At 33.2% G+C, this 26,772-nt stretch overlaps 2 protein-coding genes across 10 annotated transcripts; both read right to left on the bottom strand.

Moving 5' to 3' along the window:
- Positions 1-14,071: 14,071 nt before the first annotated feature.
- LOC141671910 (disease resistance protein RPP13-like) lies at positions 14,072-16,471 on the bottom strand. Its single transcript, XM_074478351.1, has 2 exons — positions 15,727-16,471; positions 14,072-14,278 (listed from the first exon to the last, which is right to left on the bottom strand). Exons 1-2 carry the CDS (start codon positions 16,469-16,471, stop codon positions 14,217-14,219), a joined length of 807 nt encoding a protein of 268 aa, XP_074334452.1. The 3' UTR covers positions 14,072-14,216.
- Positions 14,072-25,427, bottom strand: LOC141671909 (uncharacterized). 9 transcript variants are annotated; one of them, XR_012555296.1, is made up of 13 exons: positions 25,320-25,427; positions 24,716-25,117; positions 24,350-24,458; positions 24,024-24,250; positions 22,972-23,074; positions 18,338-18,470; positions 17,647-18,248; positions 17,231-17,423; positions 17,070-17,134; positions 16,773-16,983; positions 15,982-16,696; positions 15,796-15,910; positions 14,072-14,275 (listed from the first exon to the last, which is right to left on the bottom strand). XR_012555296.1 is itself a non-coding variant. In XM_074478347.1 (11 exons), the coding sequence occupies exons 6-11, from the start codon at positions 18,356-18,358 to the stop codon at positions 16,505-16,507; spliced, it is 1,284 nt and encodes a 427-aa protein (XP_074334448.1). In that variant the 5' UTR covers positions 18,359-18,470; positions 22,972-23,074; positions 24,024-24,250; positions 24,334-24,458; positions 24,716-25,117; positions 25,320-25,427; the 3' UTR covers positions 14,072-16,504. The 9 variants fall into 9 exon arrangements, 6 of the variants coding, with proteins under 6 accessions (XP_074334448.1, XP_074334447.1, XP_074334446.1 ...); XR_012555295.1 differs by having other exon boundaries at positions 15,796-16,696; XR_012555294.1 differs by having other exon boundaries at positions 14,072-15,910.
- Between the last annotated feature and the right edge of the window lie 1,345 nt (positions 25,428-26,772).

Below are 26,772 nucleotides of genomic sequence, written 5' to 3'. Positions count from 1 at the left end.
TGGATGAGAGGTCTAGCGACTCCAACACTGTCAAATTTGCAATAGAGGGTGGTATGTGGCCTGTGAGATGATTGTGAGAAAGATTGAGAAATCTTAGCGACACTAGACTTCCAAGGTATTCAGGAATCCCCCCTTCAAAATTGTTTTTTGATACGTCAATGGTTGTGAATACAGTTAAAATTCTGCTTAACAGAATATCATTGCCTTTGATCACTAGATTCGTGGAATCACTGTAATACTGATGCTCCATATAACTACGCACTAGTTTATTCACTTTCCCATTCATCATAGCCTTGAAGTCTTTGAAATATATTGCTGGCAGTGGACCCGAAAAATTATTGTACGAGATATCAATGATTCTCAAGCTTGGAAATGGGTGTTCAACCTCAGAACTTTTGTTAATACCACCGTAAAACTTATTTGATTTTAGAACAAGAACTTGGAGATTGGGAAGAGTTTCTAAACATTGTGGGAATGTATCATTTATTTGATTGTTTCCAAGATCAAGAACTTGTAAAGAATCAAATTCGGCAAAAGAAGAAGGAATTCTTCCTTTAAATCTGTTTCCATTCAAATTAATGGTTTCCAGATTACGGAAATTTGTTAAGGTTTGTGGAATGTTCCCCTCAATGTTATTCATCCGCAGATCAAACACCGAAAGACTGGTCAAATTGTTTTGACAAATGGGGAGTACGCCACTCAAAGTGTTGTTAGACAAGCTAAGAATCTGAAGAGAGCCGGAATTACAGATCAAGGTGGACAATGATCCGTTAAGTTTATTGGAGTGGAGATCGAGATATTGAATGTTATTCCATGGTAGGTGCTCAAGACCACCAGTCAGCATGTTTTGAGAAAGATTCAGATACAAACTCACTGACCCAACCCAATAAGGAATTTCCCCGTCAATATCATTGTTTGATAGGTCTACATACTCCAATAAGATTTCTGCATCTCTTGAAAAGTGCGGGAACTCTTTCAACTTGCAAGATGACAATCCCAAGTGATGAAGTCGAGGAGGGAGTGTGCTCATAGCTGTGCCTCTCACTGACAGACTGTTGTGAGAAAGATCAAGATATTTGAGGGGCTCAATGCGGGAAAATATTTTGAAATCCAAAACACCACTGAAATTGTATGAAGAAACATCTATGCGAGTGAAGTTTACAAAATGAGAAAATGTTTGTGGATTGGATCCGTGGAGTGAACTGTTGCGACTGTCAAAAGACTTCAGATGTGGCTTGGAGGAACCAAAAACATGTACCTCACCCGTTAACCCATTATGATCATCACCATGATTGCTAGAAAACTGGTGACCAAATTCTTCATTTTGGTTTTAAAACTTTTTGTTGGACAGATATATCTCGAAATGTTGCAGCTTGGGACTATATATATACTATATTTTAGTTTTCAATGTTTAAAATTAGTTGTAAGGTACTATTCTCGTTAATAAGCTTGAAAAAAAGGGACACGAAGTACTGATATCTGATATAAAAATTCAAAATCACAAGATTTTGAATAATACATTCTTCTTTACTTCTTTCAACATGACAGAGTACTACATATTGAAGCAGAGAGCTCCCACAATTCTTCAATTTTACTGTTAGTTCTTTTATGATCAGTTGTGTAGAAACATTATCCATCTAAATAATTAAATGTCGTAGAACTGCAAACGAACAACACAGAGTCGAGTTCTATCTAAATTAAGCCGAGTTTTACTTTTTTTAAACGAACCGAGCCGAGTTTAAGAACCGAGCCGAAAGTGATGTTCACGGTCGGCTCGTTTATAACCGAGCCAACCCCGAGTAGTGGTGTTTCTTCACGAACAGCCGATCCGAGTTCGAACATGACAAATTATTTACTAGCAGTTCGCATAAATTTTTTAATCGATCTACCTTAAGGTATAATTTATAAGTTTACAATTTATATGAAGATCGAATACTAGTCTCATCCTATAATTATATACACACCCTCACACTTTACACTTTTTTTGTGAGAGACTATCTCGACGATGTACTACATTTGAATTTCACACATATATTTTTTTTTGAGAAAAATACCAATAATTTATGAATTTTTTTTATAAGTTAGTTAAATTGAAGAATCAATATTCATTTCCTCAAAAGAGATTCAATTGATTCGAGAAACTTACACAACTATAACATAATAATATACAGTTCTATGTAAACTTTTTAAAATACACTATTGTTCATATCAATATAAATATAAATATTATATATTAATACAAAATAATTGAATATGATTTTATAAATATTATTTTATAATAAATAAAAAAATTAAAAAGAATCAAACACAGGTGTAGGAAAAAAAATATAGTATATAGGATTTGTACACCTACGATTAAATATATTAATATAATATTTATAAGCGGGAGATGGTTTTTTTATTTACCGCCAAATTGAAGTACCTATAAGACTACTAATTAGTTTCTTCACTAGTCAATCTCTGAATTTGCCGTGAATATGTTTTCTTTCTTACTTTCACTTTGTCCAAAATCAAAACCCACATCGACTATACTTGGTACTATCAATTATGTGAAGTATTTTGGAAATGATGGTAGATAACTTGTTCCGAAAAGTCTATTAATTTTATAAAAAATATATTATTTATATTTCTATTATAATCAATAATTTTACTTTAAGATATATCTGAAATTTTAATTTAAAAATAGAAAAATTTATACAAGTGATTAGTGATTTTTTTATTATTTATTGTATATATAAATTTTATCCGAACTGAGTCGAGTTACTAGGTTTTATACAGAAAACTCGGCTCGGCTCGTTTACTTATCCAAGCTAATTTTCATTTTCATGGTAAACGATCATCTCATTTAAGCAAACGAACCGAACCAAGTTAATTTATTAAACAAGCCGATCCCGGATTTTGTTCACGAACTGGTCATCTACGGCCCTCGGTACATGATTAGGTATGAGCTGCTTTTATCGATAGAGTAGATGCAGGGAGGTTGGTTTTATGAGCTAATAGTTTTTCTTAAAGCTTTGTCTGTTCAAGTAAACCCAATTTGCCATATTACCCAGCTGATAGTCTTTTGTTTGATGTGTGTATAAGTCTGTTCTTCCATTGCTGTCGTGCAACTTTTGGTTTTTTAATTTATTCTCACTTTCATATATAAATTTCAGATTATAACTGTCAGCTTAAAAAATCTATTTAAATTTAGTTAGGAAACTTGTGAAGATAATTTTCCAGATAATTTTATTTTAATATAATTAGCCACTACAAAAAAACAAGACTAAATACAACCGCACAAATACAACCGACATCAAATTCAACCGTTTTCGGTTGAAATTAAGGGCGCGGCTAAATACAACCGCATGCGGTCGTATTTATATACGGTCGTATTTACGCGGTCGAATTTAGTACTAATTACAACCGAATAAATACAACCGTATACCGTTGAGTTTAGGCGTGCTCCTAAATTCAACCGCATTCGGTCGAATTTAGCCTTACTAATTACAACTGAATAAATACAACCGTATTTATATGCAACCGTATACGGTTGAGTTTAGCCGTACTCCTAAATTCAACCGCATTCGGTCGAATTTAGCCTTGCCAGAAATTCCCGCCAGCGAATTTCGTACTAAATTCAACCAATTTCGGTCGAATTATTTTTTAAATGACGGAAAATTTCTGGAAATAATATAGAATAAAATTTACACGAAATTTATATTTTAGTTCTTGAAAAAAAGATTATTATGGTAGTTAGATATTTATCGTTCAATTAATAATTATAAAATATATTTATTTTTTTCTAAAATTGTTGTCATATCACTAAAATATACAGATCTTGACATCTGTACGGTTGAATGATTCATTAATATTTTTAAAAAATATCGAATCATCAATATGAGATTAAACACTAGTTAGAAGTACAAGTCGAATTACTAGTTGATTGTTAAAAAAAAGAAACCAAATATATTTATTTTTTTCTAAATTTTTTGTCATATCACTAAAATATACAGATCTTGACATCCGTACGGTTGGATCATTCATTAATATTTTTAAAAATAGCGAATCATCAATATGGGATTAAATACTAGTTAGAAGTACGGGTTAAATTACTAGTTGACTGTTAAAAAAACAAATCAAATATATTTATTTTTTTCTAAAATTTTTGTCAGATCACTAAAATATACTGATCTTGACATCCGTACGGTTAGATCATTCATTAATATTTTTAAAAATATCGAAACATCAATATGAGATTAAACACTAGTTAGAAGTACTGGTCAAACTACTCTTTGACTATTAAAAAGGCAAACCAAATATATTTATTTTTTCCTAAACTTTTTTTCATATCACTAAAATATACAGATCTTGACATCCGTACGGTTGGATCATTCATTAATATTTTTAAAAATATCGAATCATCAATATGGGATTAAACACTAGTTAGAAGTACGGGCCAAATTACTAGTTGACTGTTAAAAAAACAAACCAAATATATTTATTTTTTTCTAAAATTTTTGTCATATCACTAAAATATACTGATCTTGACATCCGTACGGTTGGATCATTCATTAATATTTTTAAAAATATCGAAACATCAATATGAGATTAAACACTAGTTAAAAGTACTGGTCAAACTACTCTTTGACTATTAAAAAGGCAAACCAAATATATTTATTTTTTTCTAAACTTTTTGTCAAATAACTAAAATATACAGATCTTGACATCCGTACGGTTGAATGATTCATTAATATTTTTAAAAATATCGAATCATCAATATGGGATTAAACACTAGTTAGAATTACGGGTCAAATTACTAGTTGACTGTTAAAAAAACAAACCAAATATATTTATTTTTTCTAAAAAAAATTTCATATCAATAAAATATACTGATCTTGACATCCATACGGTTGGATCATTCATTAATATTTTTAAAAATATCGAAACATCAATATGAGATTAAACATCAATATGAGATTAAACTTTTTACTGATGTTTCGGTTTTTTAAAAAAAATTTATGAATGATCCAACCTTAAGTATGTCAGGATCTATATAGTTTAGTGATTTGAAAATTTTTTAGAAAAAAATAAATGTATTTGGTTTCTTATTTTAAAAGTCAACTATTAGTTTGACTAGTAATTCTTACAAGAGTTTAGTCTCAAACTGATGTTTCTGTTTTTTAAAAATTGTTTATGAATGATCCAACTTTACAGATGTCAATATCTATATATTTTAGTGATATGATAAAAAATTTAGAAAAAAATAAATGTGTTTGGTTTGCTATTTAATAGTCAACAAGTATTTTGACCTCTACTTCTTGCTAGTGTTTAATCTCATACTGATGTTTCAATTTTTTAAACAATATTTAAGAATGATCCAACCTTACAGATGTCAAGATCTATATATTTTAATGATATGAATAATTTTTTAGAAAAAAATAAAAATATTTGGTTTGCTATTTTAACTGTCAACTAGATCTCGATTATTTTAACAAATAAAGTATAAATAAACATAATTCTAAATTTCACCGCAAACTTTTGTTAATGAAATTTATCATAAAATCAATCAAAATTATAATAACTAGTTGTTAAAATATATTCTAATATTTTATAATAATATATTATTTTATAATCAAATGATTAAATAATCATAATATTATAATTTTAATTTTCATAATGTAAAACTAAGGAGAACAAATATAAATTCACACTCCTAAATACAACCGATGACAGTTAAATTTAGTGCCATGTCAGCGATCCGCGTGATTTAGATCCAACATACCAAATTGACCACTTAAAAAATGATCCAATGGCTACTTTTGCATTTTATAAAAATAAAACTATAAATTAAAATAATCCTACCCCCAACCCCACCCCACCCGTCACCCCCCCCCCCCCCCCCACCCCATCTGTCACTTTCCCCTCCCATCCCCTGCATCTTTCTTCTTTTTTTTTCTCCGGCTAACTTCTTGGTGCAAGATTCTTTCTTGCGAGTCCCAAATTAAGTACACAGTCCTAGTTCAAAGTAGTGCAAGATGCGTAGATGATCAAGTCCAATTGGAAGAAAAATCCTCTAAATGCATTGGAGTTGAGATGCAACTGCTATAAGTTTCAACAGGTTGTAGTTTACAAATGGGGTCGGTTCAAAAAGTCCTATCAAGTTTTACGCATCAACAGGATGTAGAGGAAGTTGACAAGAGAAAATGTTGAAGGAAAGGAGATGTAGTTGGCAAACAGCTGGTAAGTAAGTTTCCTATATTCGCGGCGACATCAAACCAACACAGAGATACGTAAAGACATGCTATAGAAATAGACTAATTTGGTGTGTAAAATTAAATCGAAAAACCCAAATTTTGGCAACATCGGAGTTATGGGAATGGTTGCCGAATTTTTAAGCTCGCCGGAAATTTTTTCCGGCAAGTTTTTTTTTTAAAATCCGGTGCTCGTTATTTCAACCGCATTCAGTTGAATTTAGAACAAAGTTTTGAACCATATACGGTCGAATTTATATTTTAGGCGGACATTTCAATTTTTTTTCAAAAATTCAAATTTTTTGGCGGGATTTTCAAATTTTAGGTGAAAAATAAATTCGACCGATTTCGGTCGTATTTAAGCGGTCGAATTTAGCCGCTCCGTATACTAAATACGACCGTTTTACTAAATATTACTCGAGCGAATACAACCGGTCCAAAAACCGGTTGTATTTAGCTAAATACAACCGTTTTCGGTCGTATTTAGCTAAATACAACCAGTTTATGACCGGTTGTATTTAGCCGTTTTTTTTGTAGTGAGCCCATACAAAGTATGGAAAGAGATTAGATATTAATATTGAAAAAACAATAAATTACTGATGATAAATAAAATTAATAGTATTACCTAATATATATATATAAACAATTCAACTTGAAATTAGGACAAAATATTAAATTATGTTAATTCATTATTTTAGTACTTTAGTTTTTATAATAATTCTATTTTTACTATTATTTAATTGATAACTACATAAACCCCTTTTTAGTATAATATTAGTAACAAGTTTAATTGTAAAAAATATGCCTATTCTATTATTTCTCTCTCTTCTTTATCAAAATGCTGCAATATGAAAATGGTTGGCTAGGAAAGGTTTAGACTTGGAGTAAACCATTTGGTATTATTAAAACTTTAATAATTGAACAATGGGCCACAGAAAGCTACATTTGAAGCTGCAATGCAATTCTCTACTGTTCAAGATAGGGCAGCTAAAGCCTACAAATGCTTACCTTTACATGCAAATTCTTAAATATTTAGATGAAGCCTATTTCAATATCTTTAGAACTAATTTAGCTAGGTTTAATTAATTTTATTTTTTTTTTGTAATAATTCAAATACAAATTGTTTAATCTTCAATTGTTCCGTGGTATTTTTTTTGAACAATTTTTTTGTTAATTTAATTTAATAAAAGTTAATATTGTCCTTCAAATGGACAATTATCCAAATTATTTTTATATTTTTAAGTTTTTATAATTTAATTATTATTAAAAAAATTAAATTCCCGAAGAAATATTAAACTAAAATCTCGATGCCATGCACGTTTATCAATTTAAGAAACTTTGAGTTATAATTAGTTATATTAAAATTATACAGTGGGTGTTAATACGTCGCGGTAACGGTAAATGTAGAAAACTAGAGAAATGAGCCGAACTTTAAATTGCTCATGTTTTAACTTTTTAAAAATTATAGAACTAAAACTTTATTCGATTAAAATTTTGTTCGTTTATCGATTCATTAATAAAAATGTTATCCGCAAATATATTAATGAACAACTCGCAAATATATTTCACTAACTATGATTTAACTTATTCACGAACCCTTAATCACGAACAACTTAAATTACGAATTCGTTCTCACGAACATGGTGTTTGCGAACTTTGGAGTTATAATATTTTGTGTTCAAATTTGACTTATTTATAAATCGAACCTTAAAATTCAGTTCATATTTAACTTTTTTTTAATAAAAATGAATGAATCATTGAAAAAACTAAACAACAAGAATGAACTTATCAACTCATTTAATAAAACTCTACTCAGTCTTTCCTCCACACTTATAATATTCAACCTTTAATAAATATTACATGTAAATTATAGAGAATACAACACTATTTTTTTTATATGAACTTGGCCAACATGTATAGAGTACTACTGACCTCCTCTACCTTCAGGAAAATACAAAATCAATAGCCAGGTAGAAACATCCTTTTTCTTATACATTACTTATAACTCAGAATTTATTACTAATGTGTGTGGGGTGCAAATAGTGTGCAATAGAAAGACTAGTCTAAGACGAGTACTTTGAGAAATAAGGCTTTCGCAAAGCTAGAATACAATTTTTTCAAAAATCTTTAACGTTTATTTCTTGAAGTAATACCAATACAATATTTGCTCTACAGAAAGGGCCAGAAATTTGAAATCAATCTTTCTGCATAAGTTGGGAAGTACTCCACAAAAATTGCAAATTATTTTGAATAGTGTGGAGCACCTAATTTTATTATAGTTAAACAAACTCGAACACCCAAACCACCTTGCTATTGACAATGTATGAAATCTCGACTTCACAGGAAGGGAGCGAAAGATACCATCAGAGTAAAAGGTCTTTTAACAGTTAAGAATCAATTCCCCTCTTAATTATGAAATGATCTAATCTCCCGGTGTACTTTAAGCCACATACTTTAAACTAGTAGCTGATAGTCTTTTGCTGATGCATGTGTTTAGTCAGGTCAATGCCGTGGTTGTACATATGTTAGGAGGCCATGCAAAAACATCCTAGAGCTTTCAAAAACTATAGTCAGGTCCGGCCCAGCTTGCACATACATCAGCTGTCAGTCAGAATCTAATACTCCCTCCGTCCCTAAAAACTTTTCCCACTTTCCTTTTTAGGTAAATCAATATACTTTTCTCACTTTCCTTTTTTAACACAAAAACTGAAAATTATATTAATAATAAAAACCCACTACTGGGCTTAATGGGCCAGGGTCAGCAGTTTTATTTTTTTACCAAATCATTTCATTTCCTCCTCCCCGTCTCTTTCGCTTCATCACTCTCTTTTCTTTCCTCTCCGCCACCAAAACCCTAATTTCTATTCACACAAATGAGCGGTCATTACGGGTTTTCTGATTCCGATGATGAATCCACCAACGTGTACGAGTGCTCCGATCCCAATCACTGTGATAAAGGTGATTGGTGTGAGGGGAACCACACTTATAGTCGGGAAAAGGTCCGAATGGGTTGTGGTCGAACTCCGTTTGAGGAATCGGCGGCGAAATCAGAGGATACGGTGGATGAAACCCCTAAATTAGGGTTGCATGCAAGTGAGATCGAAGTTCCCTTTGATGAAGACGATGTGCCTCCTTCCCCTATTTCTTCAATTGCGAAGACTGTGGCCACCGTTGTTGCTCCGGATCCGTCGAGCGACGACTTGGAGGCGGCGGGCGAGTCTGAAGATGCATGCTCTAGGTCTTAATCGACTTTGTAAGAAATCTTTCTTTCATTTTTTTGGTTATTTTGTGCGTATATTCATCATAAACTACTGGTTTTGGTGCTTATATTTACCATAATTGACTTGTTGTGCTTAACCATGTATTCGATTGTGTTTATTAATTTTAATTCCTTGTGTATTCGCTTGTTTTGCACTGATTGTGATTGTGTATCCGATTGTGGTTATTTCCGATTGGTTATTCGACTGTGATTGTGATTGGTGGATTGGTTTTTGTGTAACTGACTGGTGGATTGTGTAATTCAGTGGTGGATTGTGTCATTCAGTGGTGGATTGTAGTGTTCTTTGTGTAATTCCATATATCCCATGTGATTTAGTTGCTATAACTGTTGTAATCCTTTAGGGTGATCGATGATGAATATTGTTCATAATTTGGCTGAGACAAATGACTGCCCTAATGTGCCATGTTTATTCAGTGTTTGCTTAGTGGTTGTGGAGGTTGTCAATGATGCTTGGGGACAATCTGAGATCAATATATACAAAATGTGCTTAGAACTAAGCTCAATTTTAATACATAGGCTGATTAAAACTAAGCTTACTTGTAGCACTATTACATTGAAAATAAAATAGGCTTACATGTCTCCACTTAACTTGTTGAAGTTGATGCTCTGTTAGGTCCCCTAATGTAATTCCATGCTTCATGTACTGCCCACATTGGTGCTGTCACTTGAATTGGTAGCCTACCTTCAGCTGCTAGTTTTTTTTTGTTTACATGAGGCACTAGGTAGTCATTTGAGCCTTTTACCTTGAGCACTTCATTCATAACATATTGATATGACAACCATACATTTGCTAGTGTCCTTGGATCTAGTTCATAAAAGGCCTGATGCACTGCATTCAACATGTCATCCACATCTTTTGGCATCTTTTTGTGCATCAAAGATTGAATGCTTCTGAAAAAACCTAAGTCCAAAATATTCAAATCTGGGCTATTTGGTGGTTGTTGCACCAAATAGAAAGTGAAGTCCCCTTGTTTATATACTTGTTGCCACTCTGGGTCATCTTGGGTTATGTGTGTTCTTGCATTATCTTGCTGTATGTATATTGTTTTATGTCCTTCACTTACTGGCCATTTCTGCATGATAGCTGGTATAATGTCATTGATTAACATGCTCCTTGTTTCCTTTCTCCCCACTGATTCAACAACCTTTGTGACCACTGTCCCCTTTGCTCTGTACTTGGATGCTCTCCTAGCTGGTTCTTGGTAAGTGAATGGGAAGATACCTATCTTCCCATCAAAGGTACACTCTGTATTCTCTTGATTAAATCTTGGTCTAGCTACAGCTGCTGTAAACATGACCTTTGGTATGAATTTGCTTGACTTTGCTGCTCTGTACTTGCCTTTTTCATTCCTTTCAAGGTATACTCTCTGTGATTTTTTACTTAGATAAAACCACTTTTCATCAATGTGTACAAAATTGAACATTGGACAGTACTGCCTCTTTGTCGTAGGTGTATCTCCCATTAATAAGTTCAGAACCCATTCAACCCTTTGAAAGAGATTTGCCTCTTTCAAAGCAGGATGTAAAGGGTTTGTGTGTGGTTTAATTAGTCCCCTCTTTATCATTCTATTTGCTGTTGTTGATGATACCTTAAGTTGTACTGCCAAGTCCCTTATGCATGCTCTGTCTCCCATGTTTATTTCAGTTATTGCACTTGGCTGCACTTGTATTCTTTTCCTCCCTGAGTTATGTCCATTTGTTGACATGTTGTATGGCTGACTTGCTCTGTTTTGCCTACTTGCAGTTGCCCATATTGTGCTTATTGTCCTCCTTGTTACATTGAATAAAGTTGCCACTTCTTGGATTGCACCATGTTTGAGTTTCCCCTCTATCTGGTTGTTCAGAAGCCACATTACAATTTGCATTCTACTGTCACAGCTGAGCTTTGCCCTTGATTTGTGATGATGAACATCCTCCTCTTCATGTGTTTGCCCTGTTTCTTCAGCTGGTAGATTCAAATCAAAAGGGAAGGAAAAACTCATTTTTGAACAAATGGGGCAAAGCAATGATGCAGTTTTTTCCAATTTGTACTTGTAAAATTTCCATTCAGTACTTATATTTTTAGCATAATCTGTGTGATACTAATGCTTTATTTTGATTGGTTGTAAGAATCCCACTAACTTGTAATTTTAATATTTTATGTACAAATTAGTGGGAGTATTGAATTAGGCGGGAGTTTGTCCCCTCTTTTTCCCTGTTTTTTTTTAACTTTTTGAAATTAACTTTGCTAATCATTGTTTCTTAAAACCTGTGCAATTCACAATATGGGAAAAGCTTTTGGGTACAGAGGGAGTATTATTTTGAAGAGGAAGTCATTTCAAACAGTTGAGAGTCTTCTGTCCAAAGTCTTAAATGTGGAGGGCATTGACGAGGACGAAGACTTTGAAAACTTTATCATATTTTCTAAAGTTCAATGAAGCTTCCAGGAAAGCAAAGAAATCATGCAATCTTTTAAAATAAATTTATACGTGTATTAAATATAAGAAGAATAAGTTGGAAAAAGGATAATGTTCCCCGCTGAACTATGACACGTTTAATACAAGTAAAAAATTAAGATCCAGAAAACTTTATCTTCTTGCTCTGCCTAGATAACCAATATGGGTTTGTAATTTTAGAAGTAAATGTTAATGAGAATCAGTCCCTGGTTGCAACTTTCGGAGCTGGAATGCAATTCAAGGTAAGGAAAGATACGGTGAGTTCTCAGTAACTACTAGCTAACATGGCAGTCGAGTCTATTCTCCATCTTGATGATATAGCTCAATCATAATTAGTTTGTCTACTAATCATGGGAGTGTTTAGTTATAATTGGTGGTATGCAATATAAGCACTTTTAGATAATCTAAATAACCTCATCAATTGAGATCGTAATTGTATAAGGAAAATTATCAGTGTAACGTATTAATTCGTAGTACATTAGGTAAGAATTGTTTGTTCCAATTGAGTTGATGCAGAGAGGTCATTTATACTAGCTGATAGTTTTTCTTTGATGCATGTATATTGGGGTCCGATCCGACCTGCTGGCACTTTGATATTATACATGTACATATTCATACAGACCACAGTACATGGTTAGGTATGAGTTGCTATTTCGATAGAGTTGGTACAGATTGCAGGAAGGTGAGTTTAATGAGCTAAAACATGAGAACTGAAACATGATGTAGACCTAATTTGCTATTCCTAATTTCTGTTTATGGTTGATTATGCAAAGAGGTCATCTTAAGTGGCTGATAGTTTTTCTCTGATGCATGTATAGTCAGGTCCGACCCTGATTGTTCAATAAAATCAATGCAGAGGGGTCATTTTAAATGAAATGTAGTCTGTGTACTAATATATGGGCTTCAGTACAAGACGACGACAAAGACTTTAGGAACGGAAAGATGATGAGAATTAGTCTTACGCTACATTGGAGCTGGATGGAAATTACAAAAAGAAAAACAAATTGACCAAATTTTACACTTTCTTAAGAGCTTTTTTTGTTCAAGTAAACCTTAACATCTATGGCACAAAAATGGGCTAGAAATGTGTTTGGGCCTTAAATAGCTTTCAATGATGTTGGATAAAATGATAACTATTTTATTTGAAACCTTATTCTAAGCTCATGGAAGGAAAATTAATGGTAAACATCCTCTAAATAATTGATACCAGTAAAACTGGAAGATCAATATTTTGAGAATGGATGAGTTGATGAGTTGAGAACTACTTTGAAGATGGATGTTATTTCAATAAAAGCACTCTTAGAGTAGTAGAAGAAAAAGACCATGATTTGAGATTTGAGAGGTGATTATTAATTCGAATTTGAATGAGTTTGTGACAGCGGAATTTTGGAGCTGGAATGTTCAAGAACAGCAAAGAAATGATGCAATTCTCTAAACTTTCATAAACATTCGTTTCTTTACGTAAAACCAATTCCATGTCTGCTTTACAGAGTTTAGTGTATGTACATTATGTTCTATCTATAAATTGTAGAAGAACTTTAGAGCAGTAGAAGACGAAGACCGAGACTGTATGAATTGAAAGATGATGCGAATGAAAATTGTGTTTTCAATTGAAAGACTGTAGACATAGACTGAGAGGCCATTTTAACCAGAAGACAGAGTCTTTTCTTTAATGTTTGTATACGTCAGGTTCGTCCCTGCTAGTTGTACATACATTAGATATGAGATGCTTGTTTCAGAAGAACACAAGCAAAGTCATTTTAGATAAATTCCATGTCTAATCTGCAGAGTTTAGTGTATATGCATTCTGTTCTATTTTGAATATAAATTAATATGTACAAATAGTCTGATCTCTACAAAATACTTCCACTTTTCATAAATTGTAGAAGAACTTTAGAGCATTAGAAGACAAAGACCGAAACTGTTTTAGAAGAACACAAGCAAAGTAATTTTAGATAAATTATAGTCTTTCCAGTAATGTGTGGCTGCAGTAGAAGCAAATCTAGAGCAGTAAAAGACGAATACCTAGACTTGAGATCTGAAAGAGATGGGAATGACTCTGTGAGAGCTATGTACTTTGAAGCTGAAATGCAATTTCAAGATAAGGAAAGAACTTATGAAAATTTCTGAACTTTCTTGAAACTTTGTTTCTTCAAGTAAAAGCAATTCATTATCTAGGGTACAAAATGTGGACTAATATGTGGAGTGCAACAGAAGCACTTTGAAGTTGGACTGCAATTTCAGGAAAAGGAAAGAATAACGAAACTTCTAGGAAATTTCTGAGAGTCCATGTAGAGGGGCCGGGGTCATATCAAACTGCTGAGAGTCTTCTGTCCAAATAAAACATATCCTCAAATAAAAGATAACACGTAAAGATGAATAGAAATAAAAAATTTGCCACTTTAGTTTATTTTTTTTATAAATTTAAGTCTGGATGTAATAGTAAACTTGACTCCATATATGTTATAAGTTTCAAATTAGTTAACATTAATCATGTGTATTTGTCAATTTAAATTTAAAATCAATTTTTCTGTTTTAACTTAAGTTATAAGTTTAAACTTCACAAAATAACAACATTTATGAAAGAAGGTTGCTCAATTTTTTGATGGGGGCTCAACTCAAGATAACAAGTTATTATAAAAATAAAATTGTGAGAAGTTAAAAAATGATGTGGGGCTAGGTCCGCACATGTTTATACACCACATGGTCAATCATTGACTTAACATAAGAATATAACCAACTCCACATAGAGTTGACCAATGCCCGGTTGACATGAGATGCTAAGGCTAGACTTATAGTAGTTTTATATTGTGAATTTGTTTCTCTATAGAAGTAGATATTTCAGGAGTATTGATAACCAAGTAATGTGAAATATTAGGAGTAACTGGGGTGATAGACTCTGAAACAGATGTATCAGATGTAGAAGAGGGAAAATGATCATTAAAATCAGACCAGTGATTTAAGAAATAAGAATCTGAAGAAGTAGAAGTATGAGTAGTGTTTAAAAAAGGAAAAATTGACTCATGAAATACCATATGTCTAGACACAAATATTTGTTTAGTAGTCAAATTAAGAAACTTATAAACCTTTCTCAACATGTGGATATCCCAGAAAAACACATCTGATAGCTCTTGGTGCAAATTTATCAGACTCATGAACAGAAGAATAACACAAACACCCAAAGTTGTTTCCCACTGCATACCATTTTGTTTCCCAGAGCGGTGAGATTCGACAAACTTCCCAGAGTGGGCATTGGATCTTCTGTAAACTTAGTATTAACTAGACTTAAATCCGTGATTGAATCGGGCAGATGACATATGGAGGTTGGTGAGATTAACAGTATCAATCTTCATCCATTCTTTATACTCTATACCACCAAGAGTCTGTAACTTTGTTTGGTGGGTACCTATATTCAAACTCCCAGTAACATTAATGGCTAAATGCCTCAACTCATGAAGCTCACATATCTCCCTAGGAACTGTGTAGTATGTATTCCTCCGACCGTGCAAGGTTTGTAGCTTTTTAAGCTTGCCTATACTTGCTGGAATTTCTATATGACCCATTAAGCCCAAGTATTTTAACTGAACTAAATCTCCTATTTCTTCTGGTATTCTCTGTGAATGTACACTTGTCATATCCAGGACTTTAAGATTTTTGAATCTCGCACACACCAACTTCATTTCTTTTAATTCATATTTACCACTTAAATAATTTACCACTGCCAATGAACGCACACGTAAAGCATCAAATCTACGCTCAACTAGTTTCAAGTACTCACCTATTTCATTGTAAATGACATGACGGGGTTGTCCTTCCAACAAATGAATGAGTTCTGGATGGTGTTTACCTGATTCCAAAACGACCAACAACTTGTGCTCCTTTGCTTTTTTTATGGCAAGCTCACGTACAAGATCATGGACCCGGCAACTCCTAACTTGTCCATTCCATCGCAAAACATTAACCTGCAGCAAATTACGGTTAATCAGCTCATTCAAACAGTTTTCAGCTATGTCCTCCATGATTACTCCTTCACCTTCCCCGGCTTCTGTTATGAATTCCTCTGCAATCCATAGACGCTTTAACTCGACTGGATCAATCACATCGTCTTCGGGGTACCTTGCAAGGTAGAGAAAACAATCTTTCGTTTGGGGAGACAAGTCATTAAAACTCAAGCTCACTATTTCTTCAATCTGGAAAGACTCGCCATCCTTTAAATGCCTCCAAATATGCTCCTTCACCTCTGACCAATAATTATAGTTCATGTTGTGTAATAACAGGCCGCTCAGTACTACGATTGCAAGTGGTAAACCTCGACATTGACTAACCATCGCCTTTCCTAATTCCTCCATATCTGGGGTGGTTGGTTCTGCTCTCTTACAGAATAATTCCCAGCTCTCATGTTCTGTTAGAAAACGAAGTTGATGTACAAAACATTTGTCATCTGCCATCTCTGCAACTTTTTTATTTCTTGTAGTTATGATAATTCTACTACGATTCTTCTGGTTAGGAAATGCAATTTTCATCTGGTTCCATGCCTTGATGTCCCATATATTCATTTAACAAATGAAACATGTAGTCATAAATCTGGTTCCATGCCTTGATAATTCAACAGCTTTTTCGGGTATTTTTGGCTCAAATCTTAGGAGCTTTGTGTATTCATTTAACAAATGAAACATGTAGTCATAAACATAATCCATCTTTAGCTCATCTTGGATGAAGGTGCTAGCAGCCTTTCCGATTTCCTGTGCCTGCATTTGCGATATATTAGAGGATACAAAAGCAACTTTTATGATGAGAATGGTATCTGAAGGAGGAGTAAAATACCTTCTCTGTACTGAGATTTCCCCATTCTACTGCATATTCTATTGATCTGCATTTGTCATCGTTGTTGATTGGCCAGTAATGTTCCAAGGGCTTTAGGCTTCTCACGAAGAAGTCATAGTAATCTGGTTTCACTAACAAAGTAACTGAATCACAGGCTAATATGTACTTCTCACTAACTGACCAAGCATATCCTTCAATATAAATCTTGTACCTACACATTGATCATGTGTCTGATTTTGTAAGAAACAAGAATGAAAACAGAGACTATAATATGAAATTTAGGTACAAATTACATACCTATAAGTGCATTGATTTGCAACATTTGACTGTTGAAATCCTTGTTGCCCTTCGCGAATCCAGTCCTGGAAAAAAAACAAAAAATGACTCGATTAACTTCAACAGATTGTTTGAACAAATGATATTGTTTGCTCATTGGCCTAATGAATTCATTTTTTAACCTGAACGAAAAGACGAGCATTCCAGTCATGTTCTTCAGAAACATTGCACTTCAGCAGGTCTTTTCTGTTGTCTACGACAAAAGGGTTTCCTTTCCAATAAGCATATGGTTCCCTGTCCATCCATTTGACTTTACTGTTCCCTTCTTTCATTTCTTTCAGTATCATTTCCCATGGCTTTATATTTATTTCAGCCCTTGAAATGCATTAACAGCTTTTCAATCTTTCAGGTTTTCATTCTAAGCAATCTAATCTTAATAGATATAGTTTAAAGTAGTTCTACCGAGTTCAAAACATAAATATGTAATATCTTTCAAGCTCCGCAACATTATTTCCACAAGAATCTAAAAGATAGTAAATATTTAAGGCACAAAAAGAAACGATATTTATCAACAGTTGAGTTAAAATTCGAAATTTACCATCCCCAGAAGGACCAATCAGGAAAGACAATATCACTAGTCCATTGATCGCCACAATATCTGAATAATGGCGGAGTGGAGACATTGAGTCTGCGATACAAATGTGATTTCACCACCGGTTTGTCATCAGTATCAAACATCAATTCCAGATCCGGAAGTCTACCAGGATACCTTCTTAATAACTGCAGAATCCCCCATATTGTGAACACACCTCTAGTTTGTATCGACTTCCTGAACTTCTCTACGTAAACCTTTCCTTGCACTATTACTAGTCGAAAATGTGCAGTCCTTTTCGCCTTATCCACCATGTTCCTCGTGATCCCTGTTGCCTTAAACGGCTTTAAATCTTCATGTATCCAGCGAAAATACTCAGGGCATGTTGCACTTGCCCTTGAATCATCACTAGCTTCCTTAGTTCTCAAAACCTTAGGATAATTTGATGGACACATTTGTGTCACATTTTCACCTGAACAATAAAGGGGTATCTCGACTCTTTCCTGGATTTTAACCTTTTCCGGGATTTTCGTCAGTTCATCCGTCTGTGTAATTCTCTTATTCTCTTTGGCAACAATAATCACATTATCAACATAAACTTTACTCTGCTAAAGATTGAAAAACACAATCATCTACTAATGTATGCGACAAAAAACACTATATAGCAAAATTTATTTCAAAGATCATATAAACTTACATGATTGATCACAGAAAACATAAATGCTGCAGCCACAAAAATGAAAATATACAGAATAGTTGTACTGATTCCAGATGCCTTCTTTAGCACTGGCAAACGCCATAAGTTAGCTCCAGATGTCTCTCTCGATAGCCTGATCGATAATTATTCCATAATAAAAATTCGCTTTCAAGAAATAAATCTTATTTTTAAATTTTCAAATGCAATTATCCAGTATCCAATTCATTGCAAGTCCTAATGAAGTAAGGTAATTTAATTCTAAAAGCACTTAATATTTGATCTGCAAATTTTCTGTATCTGAGAAGTCCATTAATATACTCTGTCTACCAATTATGTACAACTTTCATATAAAATTCCACTTCACTGTCCCTATCAAATGCACACATACATAACTCAAGTGTATAAATAATTTATACACATGTATAACAAATGCATGTTTGCAACGGAACCTCTCACGGAAGAGAACACACTCTCACCAAGATTCGTTACAACCACGTAATAAGAACACGTTCTGATCAAGATTCGTTACAACCAAGTAATAAATTTCACTTAAAATCGATTCCCGAAATTACCAATGTGTGGTCTAAAACCACACATTGTCCAACATTTAAATAAAATATAATTAAAAAAACATTTATATCAATGTAACAAAAGAAACAAGAGGCTTATGTTGATTTACCAGTCAATATTTTTTATCTCAAAATCAGATACTCTGTTGTGAGAAGTCCAGAATCTTGTTCTTGCTTAAAACCCTTGTGTGTGGATAACTATAATGTTGATATGTATGGTGTAGAAAATATTGTACGTATAGATTATTATGAATATAGACAAACAAATGGGATGATAGATAACAAAGTTAGATATATAGGGTTGTGAGAGTGAAAAATAAATGTGGGTTTTAAGGGTTTTTGTTGGTTAGTAAATTAGTTTGGTAACAGAAAGTTGAATTTCTTTAGAATGTTAAGGCTAGTAAAACTCTATAATTTGGACTTGTTAATTTGTTTTAATTTGGACTTTGATAATGTGCTAATTAGGTGGTGCTTATCTAATTTCCAACTTTATTTTTTAAAATATTTTTTGTAAATTTCTATTGAAAAAAAAAGAAAAAGAAGAAAATGACAGTATTTTCCTGTAAATTTGTGTAAGTTTCTGTTAAAATTAAAGAATGATGAATTTATTGTTGTAGCATTTTATCAAGAGTAATCTTTGATGATCAAAATTTGTAAAAAAAAGTTAAAAGATGATATGGCATGACACGTGTCGTGATTTAATTTGTGGAAACATATGAATGTACGCGAGATCTCATATTATTTTAACAAAAGTTATAATTTATAAACTATTTGGAAAAAGAAGGAGTCTCTAGCATTTTCCTTTTATCAATACTTTTTTGCTTACCATTGTTGCTCCGATTAAATTATTAGTTAGTACATAATTATTCATTTAATGGCTAATAGATATTCTAATTGATTACACATTAACTTTTCAGAGTCTTAATGAAAATCTTTTTAAAAAAGATACTAAAAAAGTCAAAATACCATGAATTTAGGCGGATAACAAACATCCAAAATAAAACATTATTGGATTTTAAGTTCGGATGTTAATTAAGATTCTAATTTGATTATTGTTATTGAAATCTTGTGGTATTTATTATAAAAATTTCAAGTACCGAATTTATGATTATGCCTACTGATATCGCTTAAATGAGGTTTATCTTGGTTTGCGTGTTTTGCAAGTTATTGCTTAAATGCAGTTTATCTTGGTTTGCGTGGTTTGCAAGTTATTGCGTGAACCCGTTAAGTTTACCCGGTGCGCACCCGAAGGTAGCGGCCGCGGATTCCCTACAATAAAAAGAAAAAGAAAAAAAACCCTTCATCCCTCGCTATATAGCCTAGGACTGTCAATGGATCGGATCGGCCTAAATTCATATCCGTTATTTATTGGATCGGATTATTATCGGATTAGATTTTTTCCGGATCGAATTTCTTTTTTAGTGATCTATATTGGCTCTATTAGTCTTCGGATCCGACCGGATTTCCGATCCTCTGTACCAGACCACAACCGAACGCTTCTTGCTCTATACATAAGCCTGCATCGACTGTTACCTTGATAGTATCTAACTGTGGCTTAACCTGAGAAATGGCTCCGTCCCCTTCGATTCTCGACTGAACTAAAACCTCTACTGAACGACCCTGAGCATCCTTCCATTGTACAAGGTACTCCTTTGCCAATGCTAAAACTCCAGCAACCATTGCCACAAGAGCACGTCTGTCAAGACTGCAGCTATCGAACACCCTATCTAACCAGTCATGAAACGCGCCCTCCACATGTTGCTGAACATCCGGAATTGTTCGTTGCCAACACTGAGCTGCAAGGGGACATAAAACCAAAGCATGCATAATAGTTTCTTCCTCAACACTGAGCTGCAAAGGGACATAATAGTTTAAGGGCCAACATAATCATGATGAGTAAGCAATACGCCAATGCTCTCCGTACAAGATTTAAAACTTTGGCGTTCCCGCCACCTAAGCTCTGATACCATGTTAAGTAATCAGTTCACCTAAGATCTTAAAGTGTTAGAGAAAGACCCTAATAGGATCATATAGTTAACACAGGCTGCAACTGTTCTCCCTTCTCCACCTCCCTTTCTGCTCTTGAAGAAACTGATATGCACTTTTAACAGAGTAATTCCCTGATCTCTTTTTGCTCCAGTAAACTCTATCCTCCACTCTTCAATCATCCAGTGAAATTTGTAGGATACACCGTTGATCTCTTTCAATGAATAAATCTTGAATCACATCGACATTGACACTCCCACGAAGGTAGAGTCACATTCCACATTCACCCTCCCATTGTAGAGGTTTTTCACTTGTACTCTTTCGGCAAAACCAGAAATTTCAATTAATTACATAAACCTCAATTCCGATAATTGCTTATGTTTAATTGGTTTACTGTTAGCGACGAATACTCAAATTAACAGTGGAGAATTGGCTAGCTGATACTCGCATTGGATACTTAATGTTACTTTTAAATTTATATTGAAGACAGCGAAGTACCGTGAAAGGCATTTTGGGTTAGTTCATTAACATGCTAATGTGCAGCCTACTTTTAGGAGTTCCATTAACACTTCTTTTGATTCTTATCTTCCTCTGGTCTTCTACCACCACCATTATCTCTAGTCACATTGTCCATGTATGCATATCGTCGAGAAAGCTCAACAGTCTGTATTGCCTTTCTTCTGGTGCACAACCTAATTTTGATATCCCTCTTCCACTCATTAATGCTAGTTCTGTTGATGATCATAAACTTGAAGTTAGCATCCGAGAAAGTGTTCCTAGTGTTGATATCAAGAACAGCACAACTCTTGTTACGCAAGAGATTGCTAGTTATTTTGTTCAAGAGAACAATTTTGATGATCATAAACCACTACACCATAGATGGCCTATAGCAACATCAAAAAAATGTTACAACATGCCAAAATAATGTTACGATAGCCATCCAAAAGACCTGAGGTAACATAAAAATTAAGTTGCGTTTTTTCGAGTTACCCTTGGCCCCTAAGGTAACATTACGTTTACCCTGGTGTAACATTGACATTTGTGTTACAATAGCAGTCAAAGGTAACATCAATCTGTGTCTATAGTATCACATTATGTATGTTACCTTTGCACTTAGATTTTCCAAAAAAAAAGGGGCCCACCAGTGGGGCCCACAGCGATGACATGGCATGTAGGTTCACAGTGATGATGTGGCATGTGAGTTCCACAGTGGTAGCATCAAATTTTTACCAGGGGTAACACTTTGAACAACCTACTCTAACACTTTATGAAGCTACTGTAATAATTTACCAGGAAGAAAAATGAAAAACTAATATCAAAAAGTGTGAAATTGACTGCAAAATTTGAAAATATATTACATTAATCTAATACATTCCAAATTTAATAATCTCAACTACATTCATAACCAGTCTACAATCTACGGAAATCATAATAAATTTAACCAATACAACCATCTAATCTACATCCCACTGTATTGTACTTATATATTCTATAACAACTACTATTTTACACACCTGATGCATATATACATACAACATTAATGCTCCTGGGATTGAAGTAGTAAGAGATGTGATAGAATTTAGAAGTTAAAGTTTAAAACAGATTCTTCATAGGGAGCATATCCAGCAAAAGGAAGTGGATACCATCTCATTGACATCAAGCGTAAATAAATTTACCAAGTCATTAACATATCAAATTTTCACAAAAGAAGAAAATAAAACCTGATCACCACGTAAAGGTAAACTAAATTATCTAAGTAAGCCTCTATCTCATTTTCCACTCCACTTGATTCATAAAAAAATGCTTGAATCTGAGAGTAGCTGCAAAAACATGTATTACATGTTACACTAGTTTACTATTGCCTTTTCTTTCTTTACAACAATTCTGACTTAACTTTTTAGAGCATATATGCATAGAAAGTATGAAAATATTTCAATATAGTCAAATTTTGGATATCTTATGCATTTGGATATCTTATGCATGCAGGAGCCTCGATGGATTATGAAAATGTAACAAATACACCTCCGAATAGAAAAAGGGATTCACTTAAATATAAAAGTGTTTAAAAAAACAACTCACCTTGAATATCTTTGTTTGCTGCTTCAGCCAACTGGAAAGAATTAGACATATTGTCCCCTTCTGAACAATAGCATAATAAGCAAGTGACCTTCAAACCTATGGCCTGATTAGGCACACAGAAAATAGTTAGATACACAACTATAGAATATTGTTCTTACTAGGTAAGACAGCTTAAATACTTTTGGATATATTACACTAATATTTAGGTCATAAAAACCTATATAACTTAATATTTATATATATATATGCAGAAATGTACAGTTATCATTGTTGTTTCCATATTAGTACTGAATTTAAGTAGCTGAGTTGGTTTTGGTGGCCGTTGTTTTACTTTCACCAATTATAAACTCCAGCTCTGCCCTATTTTCTATTATCCATAAGCTGCAAACTTTAGTAACAAATTTAGCTAATCCAGTTTCAGTTTTTCATTAAAAGCATAGCGACAAGTGCTGATTCATAACATCAGATTCTTCTGCGCACAATTTATATCACCATCACACGTAGTTCATCGAAATAGCAAATATATAGAACTCTCCATTTATAATCGTATCAATAGTTGTAGTTCAGTATACAGAAGGAAGAGGTGCATGAAGGGAAAGGGCAAGTAGCACGTGGTGTATCATCTTTGATTCCTGATAAACAGTTCTAGAGTATAATTAAGTCAAAGGATTCTATGGTATATAGAGTATGATGATGACATAAAGTTCCAAGCTACAGTTCGCATTCTAATAATTACCAAAATGCAGGATCTCATGTTATATTAAATGCTACCAAACTATAATATGGAAGTTTTCCAAATAATGTGATCAAAATGAACAGATAACAACCAAAAGGCTCTAAGCTCGAAGCCTGAAGTATCAATTTATCTCTTTTACGGGAGGTTTAAGGTTCAAACCTTGTCAAAGTGAAGAAGAAACTGTGAGTGTGTTATTAAAAAAAACAAAAAACAAACAGATAATAATTACAGTGGCATATTAAACACGGGAAATTAGAAATACTTAATCACAAGGACATTTTACTCTTTCGAATGCTTTGTGTAAATAGCTTATTACCTTAAAACAAGAAAACATTGCAGCAAAAGGCAAACTTGGAAAGTAATCTTCATCTTGCAACTCATCTTCAAACAGCAGAGTGTCTTCCTGCACCATCTTTCCTTGGGCTAAATCGTTTAGATGTTTCCACCTTCTCTGAGCAGGATTATAATCTTCGAGTCTTTTCCATCAAGTCTTTCACAATATTCATCTGTTCCATCAATATTGGATCTAGAAAGGTAGTGTATCTGCAATCATCAACTGAAAGATATCACATTATGTAACTGAGTTGACTTGCTTTGTAAAATTACGAGCTATTGAAGGTGTTTACAATAATATAGCACAACCATAAATAGTCACTCCACCTACGCCACCATACTGCCCCACCACACCCGAACCGTGCACCACACTCGACCCCTGGACCACACCCGCTTGGTGCGCCCCAACTCCATTCCCCTGTACATCACCCTGACCAACTTAAACACAAATTGTACACTAAATATATAAATGATCCTTTTTCTTTAAGCCATCGCGAATTATGAGAAAACATATAATTATATTACAAACAAGAAGAAATGAGTAATTTAGAACTTATACACTAAATTCCACTTAAACACAACTTGTACACTAAATTTGAAGATTTTAGATAATAAGAAACCAAAATTAAATTAAATTGACAAGTGAGGAAGCGAGGAAAAAAGGATGTTGCTTACCAATCCTTATCCAAAATCGCATGCTTGAAGGACTCATGCCTCCCATCTACTTGATTAGTGAAAATGAATATCAAAGGGTCCCAATACTTTCAGTTAACAAAGGTTATACCATATACGAGCTCGAAAACACAAAATAACATAAGATTGACAACAAAAAGACAGAAAAATCCGCAAATTACAAACAAATAAAAATAATAAAAAATTGGGGGAAAATAGAAAGAGTACATTCATATCTTATTACCCTTGTCGACCCCATACATACCCCAAGAGAAGGTACCAAAAGCAGTGAAGAAGATTTGAATTAGATTTGCAACATAACTCGGACCTTTACTAAGGATCCAACGAGCGTAACGAACCAGAGCGAACGCAAAGTTTCACTCGACAATAACATAAGGGCCGCATCTACAATTACAAAACAAAAAGAACAGTAATTAATAATAATCCCGCAAAGCTTAAGCCCTAATTGAAAAACCAAATCCCTAGTTGACGAAACCCCAATTCAATTGAACCCTAATTAGGAAAGTAAATCCTTAATTATACAACAGAGATTACTGGTAGAGACTAAGACATCAGAAAGAGATACGAAAAAAGAATAGAGATTAACCAGAGAGAATATGGAGAGAGAAATCTAAAATGTTGAGAGGGAGAGAGGAATTGCAAGAGAGGGAGAGGAAATGAGAGTGTTTGAAGTTTTCAAAATTTTTGAGAAAATTGGGCGGCCAATTGCTAAACTTTTACCCGCTTGAGCCCAAATATTTCCCCTTCGGATTGACCAGTAATAATCATATAATTATCATTATTATTTTAATAAATTAATTAAATTTAACTTAATATTTTTAAAAAAATTAGTTATTTGTATTTATAAAATTTATAATTCTTATTTTTATATTTTTGATTTTTAAAACTTGTATAGTTGTATATTAGTGCTCATATCAAAAGCAGGGAATTTATACTATTTAATTTTTTATTACTTTTAAAATTTTTATCTTAAATTTTTTTAAAATTTATTATTTTAAAAAAATTGTTATATAAAAGATTCGTGTATCATGTATCTCATTTATTAAATTGGTATATCAGCTTATATCTTTGAAAAATAAATTTAAATTAATATTTAATTTTAAAAAATAGAATATATATTTTAATATTCTAAGGTAACACTTTGACAAAAAAGTTACAAGCTACAACACTGTCTACCTAATACAACGCCACGTTTCTGGCTAAGGTAACACAAAAAACACAATGTTAAATTAGCTCATAAGTATCATATCTAGGGTAACATTTTAAGTAACATTTGTTGAGAGGACGGTTGCGATAGGCCATCTATGGCGTAGTGAACTCAAAGTGAACATACGAGAGAGTAGTCCTATTGTTGACATCAAGGACGATAAGGCTCTTGTCACACGAGATATTCCTGCTACTGAAACGGACAAGTTTGAGTTGAGGTGTCTACACATTTTAATTAGAGGGGATTTGAATAGCAAACAAAGTTACTTTATACTATAGAGTATAAAGAATGGATCAAGATTGATACAATTAATCTCACTAACCTTTGTAAACTGTTTATATTAAGGGAAGAAAAAGGAGATGGTTACACTTTGGAGTCCATAACTAACTTAACAAGTCTACAAACATTCAGTCTGTACTTTAGTTATCCTAATTAGAGATGCACAGAGCCTCATATCACAAGTATGTTCTTGGAAATTGAATTGCACTGCATAAGTCCTAGACATTTGTTCTGTTTTTTATGATATTGTATGTTCTGGTAAATGTAAATTATTTTTATAATTTAAAACTCTTTCGATATAATTATTTAATCTTTCCCTTTATTGTTACGACAATTCAAATACTTCGTGTCATTTCAAGAAAAATGGTTTTTCTTGTTTCTAATTTTTTAATAAAAAAAATTACTAAACATCTTCTAATTTGAAAAACTCTAAAAAAATAGCTTTTTTAAATTTTCAATCTCTACGGTTCTGAAAACAAAAAGGAAAATTGCTACCAATTAAGAAAAAGGCATGTTATGTCACTATTGTGGACAAATAGCCCTCACTGTCATT

Source organism: Apium graveolens, chromosome 7 (assembly GCF_009905375.1).
Source record: "Apium graveolens cultivar Ventura chromosome 7, ASM990537v1, whole genome shotgun sequence".
NCBI classification, from domain to species: Eukaryota; Viridiplantae; Streptophyta; class Magnoliopsida; order Apiales; family Apiaceae; genus Apium; species Apium graveolens.
This window is presented reverse-complemented; position numbering and strand designations above follow the sequence as displayed.

Coding starts and splice junctions, on each gene's coding strand:
- LOC141671910 (XM_074478351.1), bottom strand. CDS start 16,471: ATGAAAATTGCATTTCCTAACCAGAAGAATCGTAGTAGAATTATCATA. Junction 14,279..15,726: donor TGTCATTTACAATGAAATAG/GTGAGTACTTGA, acceptor TTATTTGGACAG/AAGACTCTCAGCAGTTTGAT.
- LOC141671909 (XM_074478347.1), bottom strand. CDS start 18,358: ATGTTTTCTGTGATCAATCAT. Junction 17,424..17,646: donor GATTGGTCCTTCTGGGGATG/GTAAATTTCGAA, acceptor ATGCATTTCAAG/GGCTGAAATAAATATAAAGC. Junction 17,135..17,230: donor ATGCTCGTCTTTTCGTTCAG/GTTAAAAAATGA, acceptor TTTTTTTTCCAG/GACTGGATTCGCGAAGGGCA.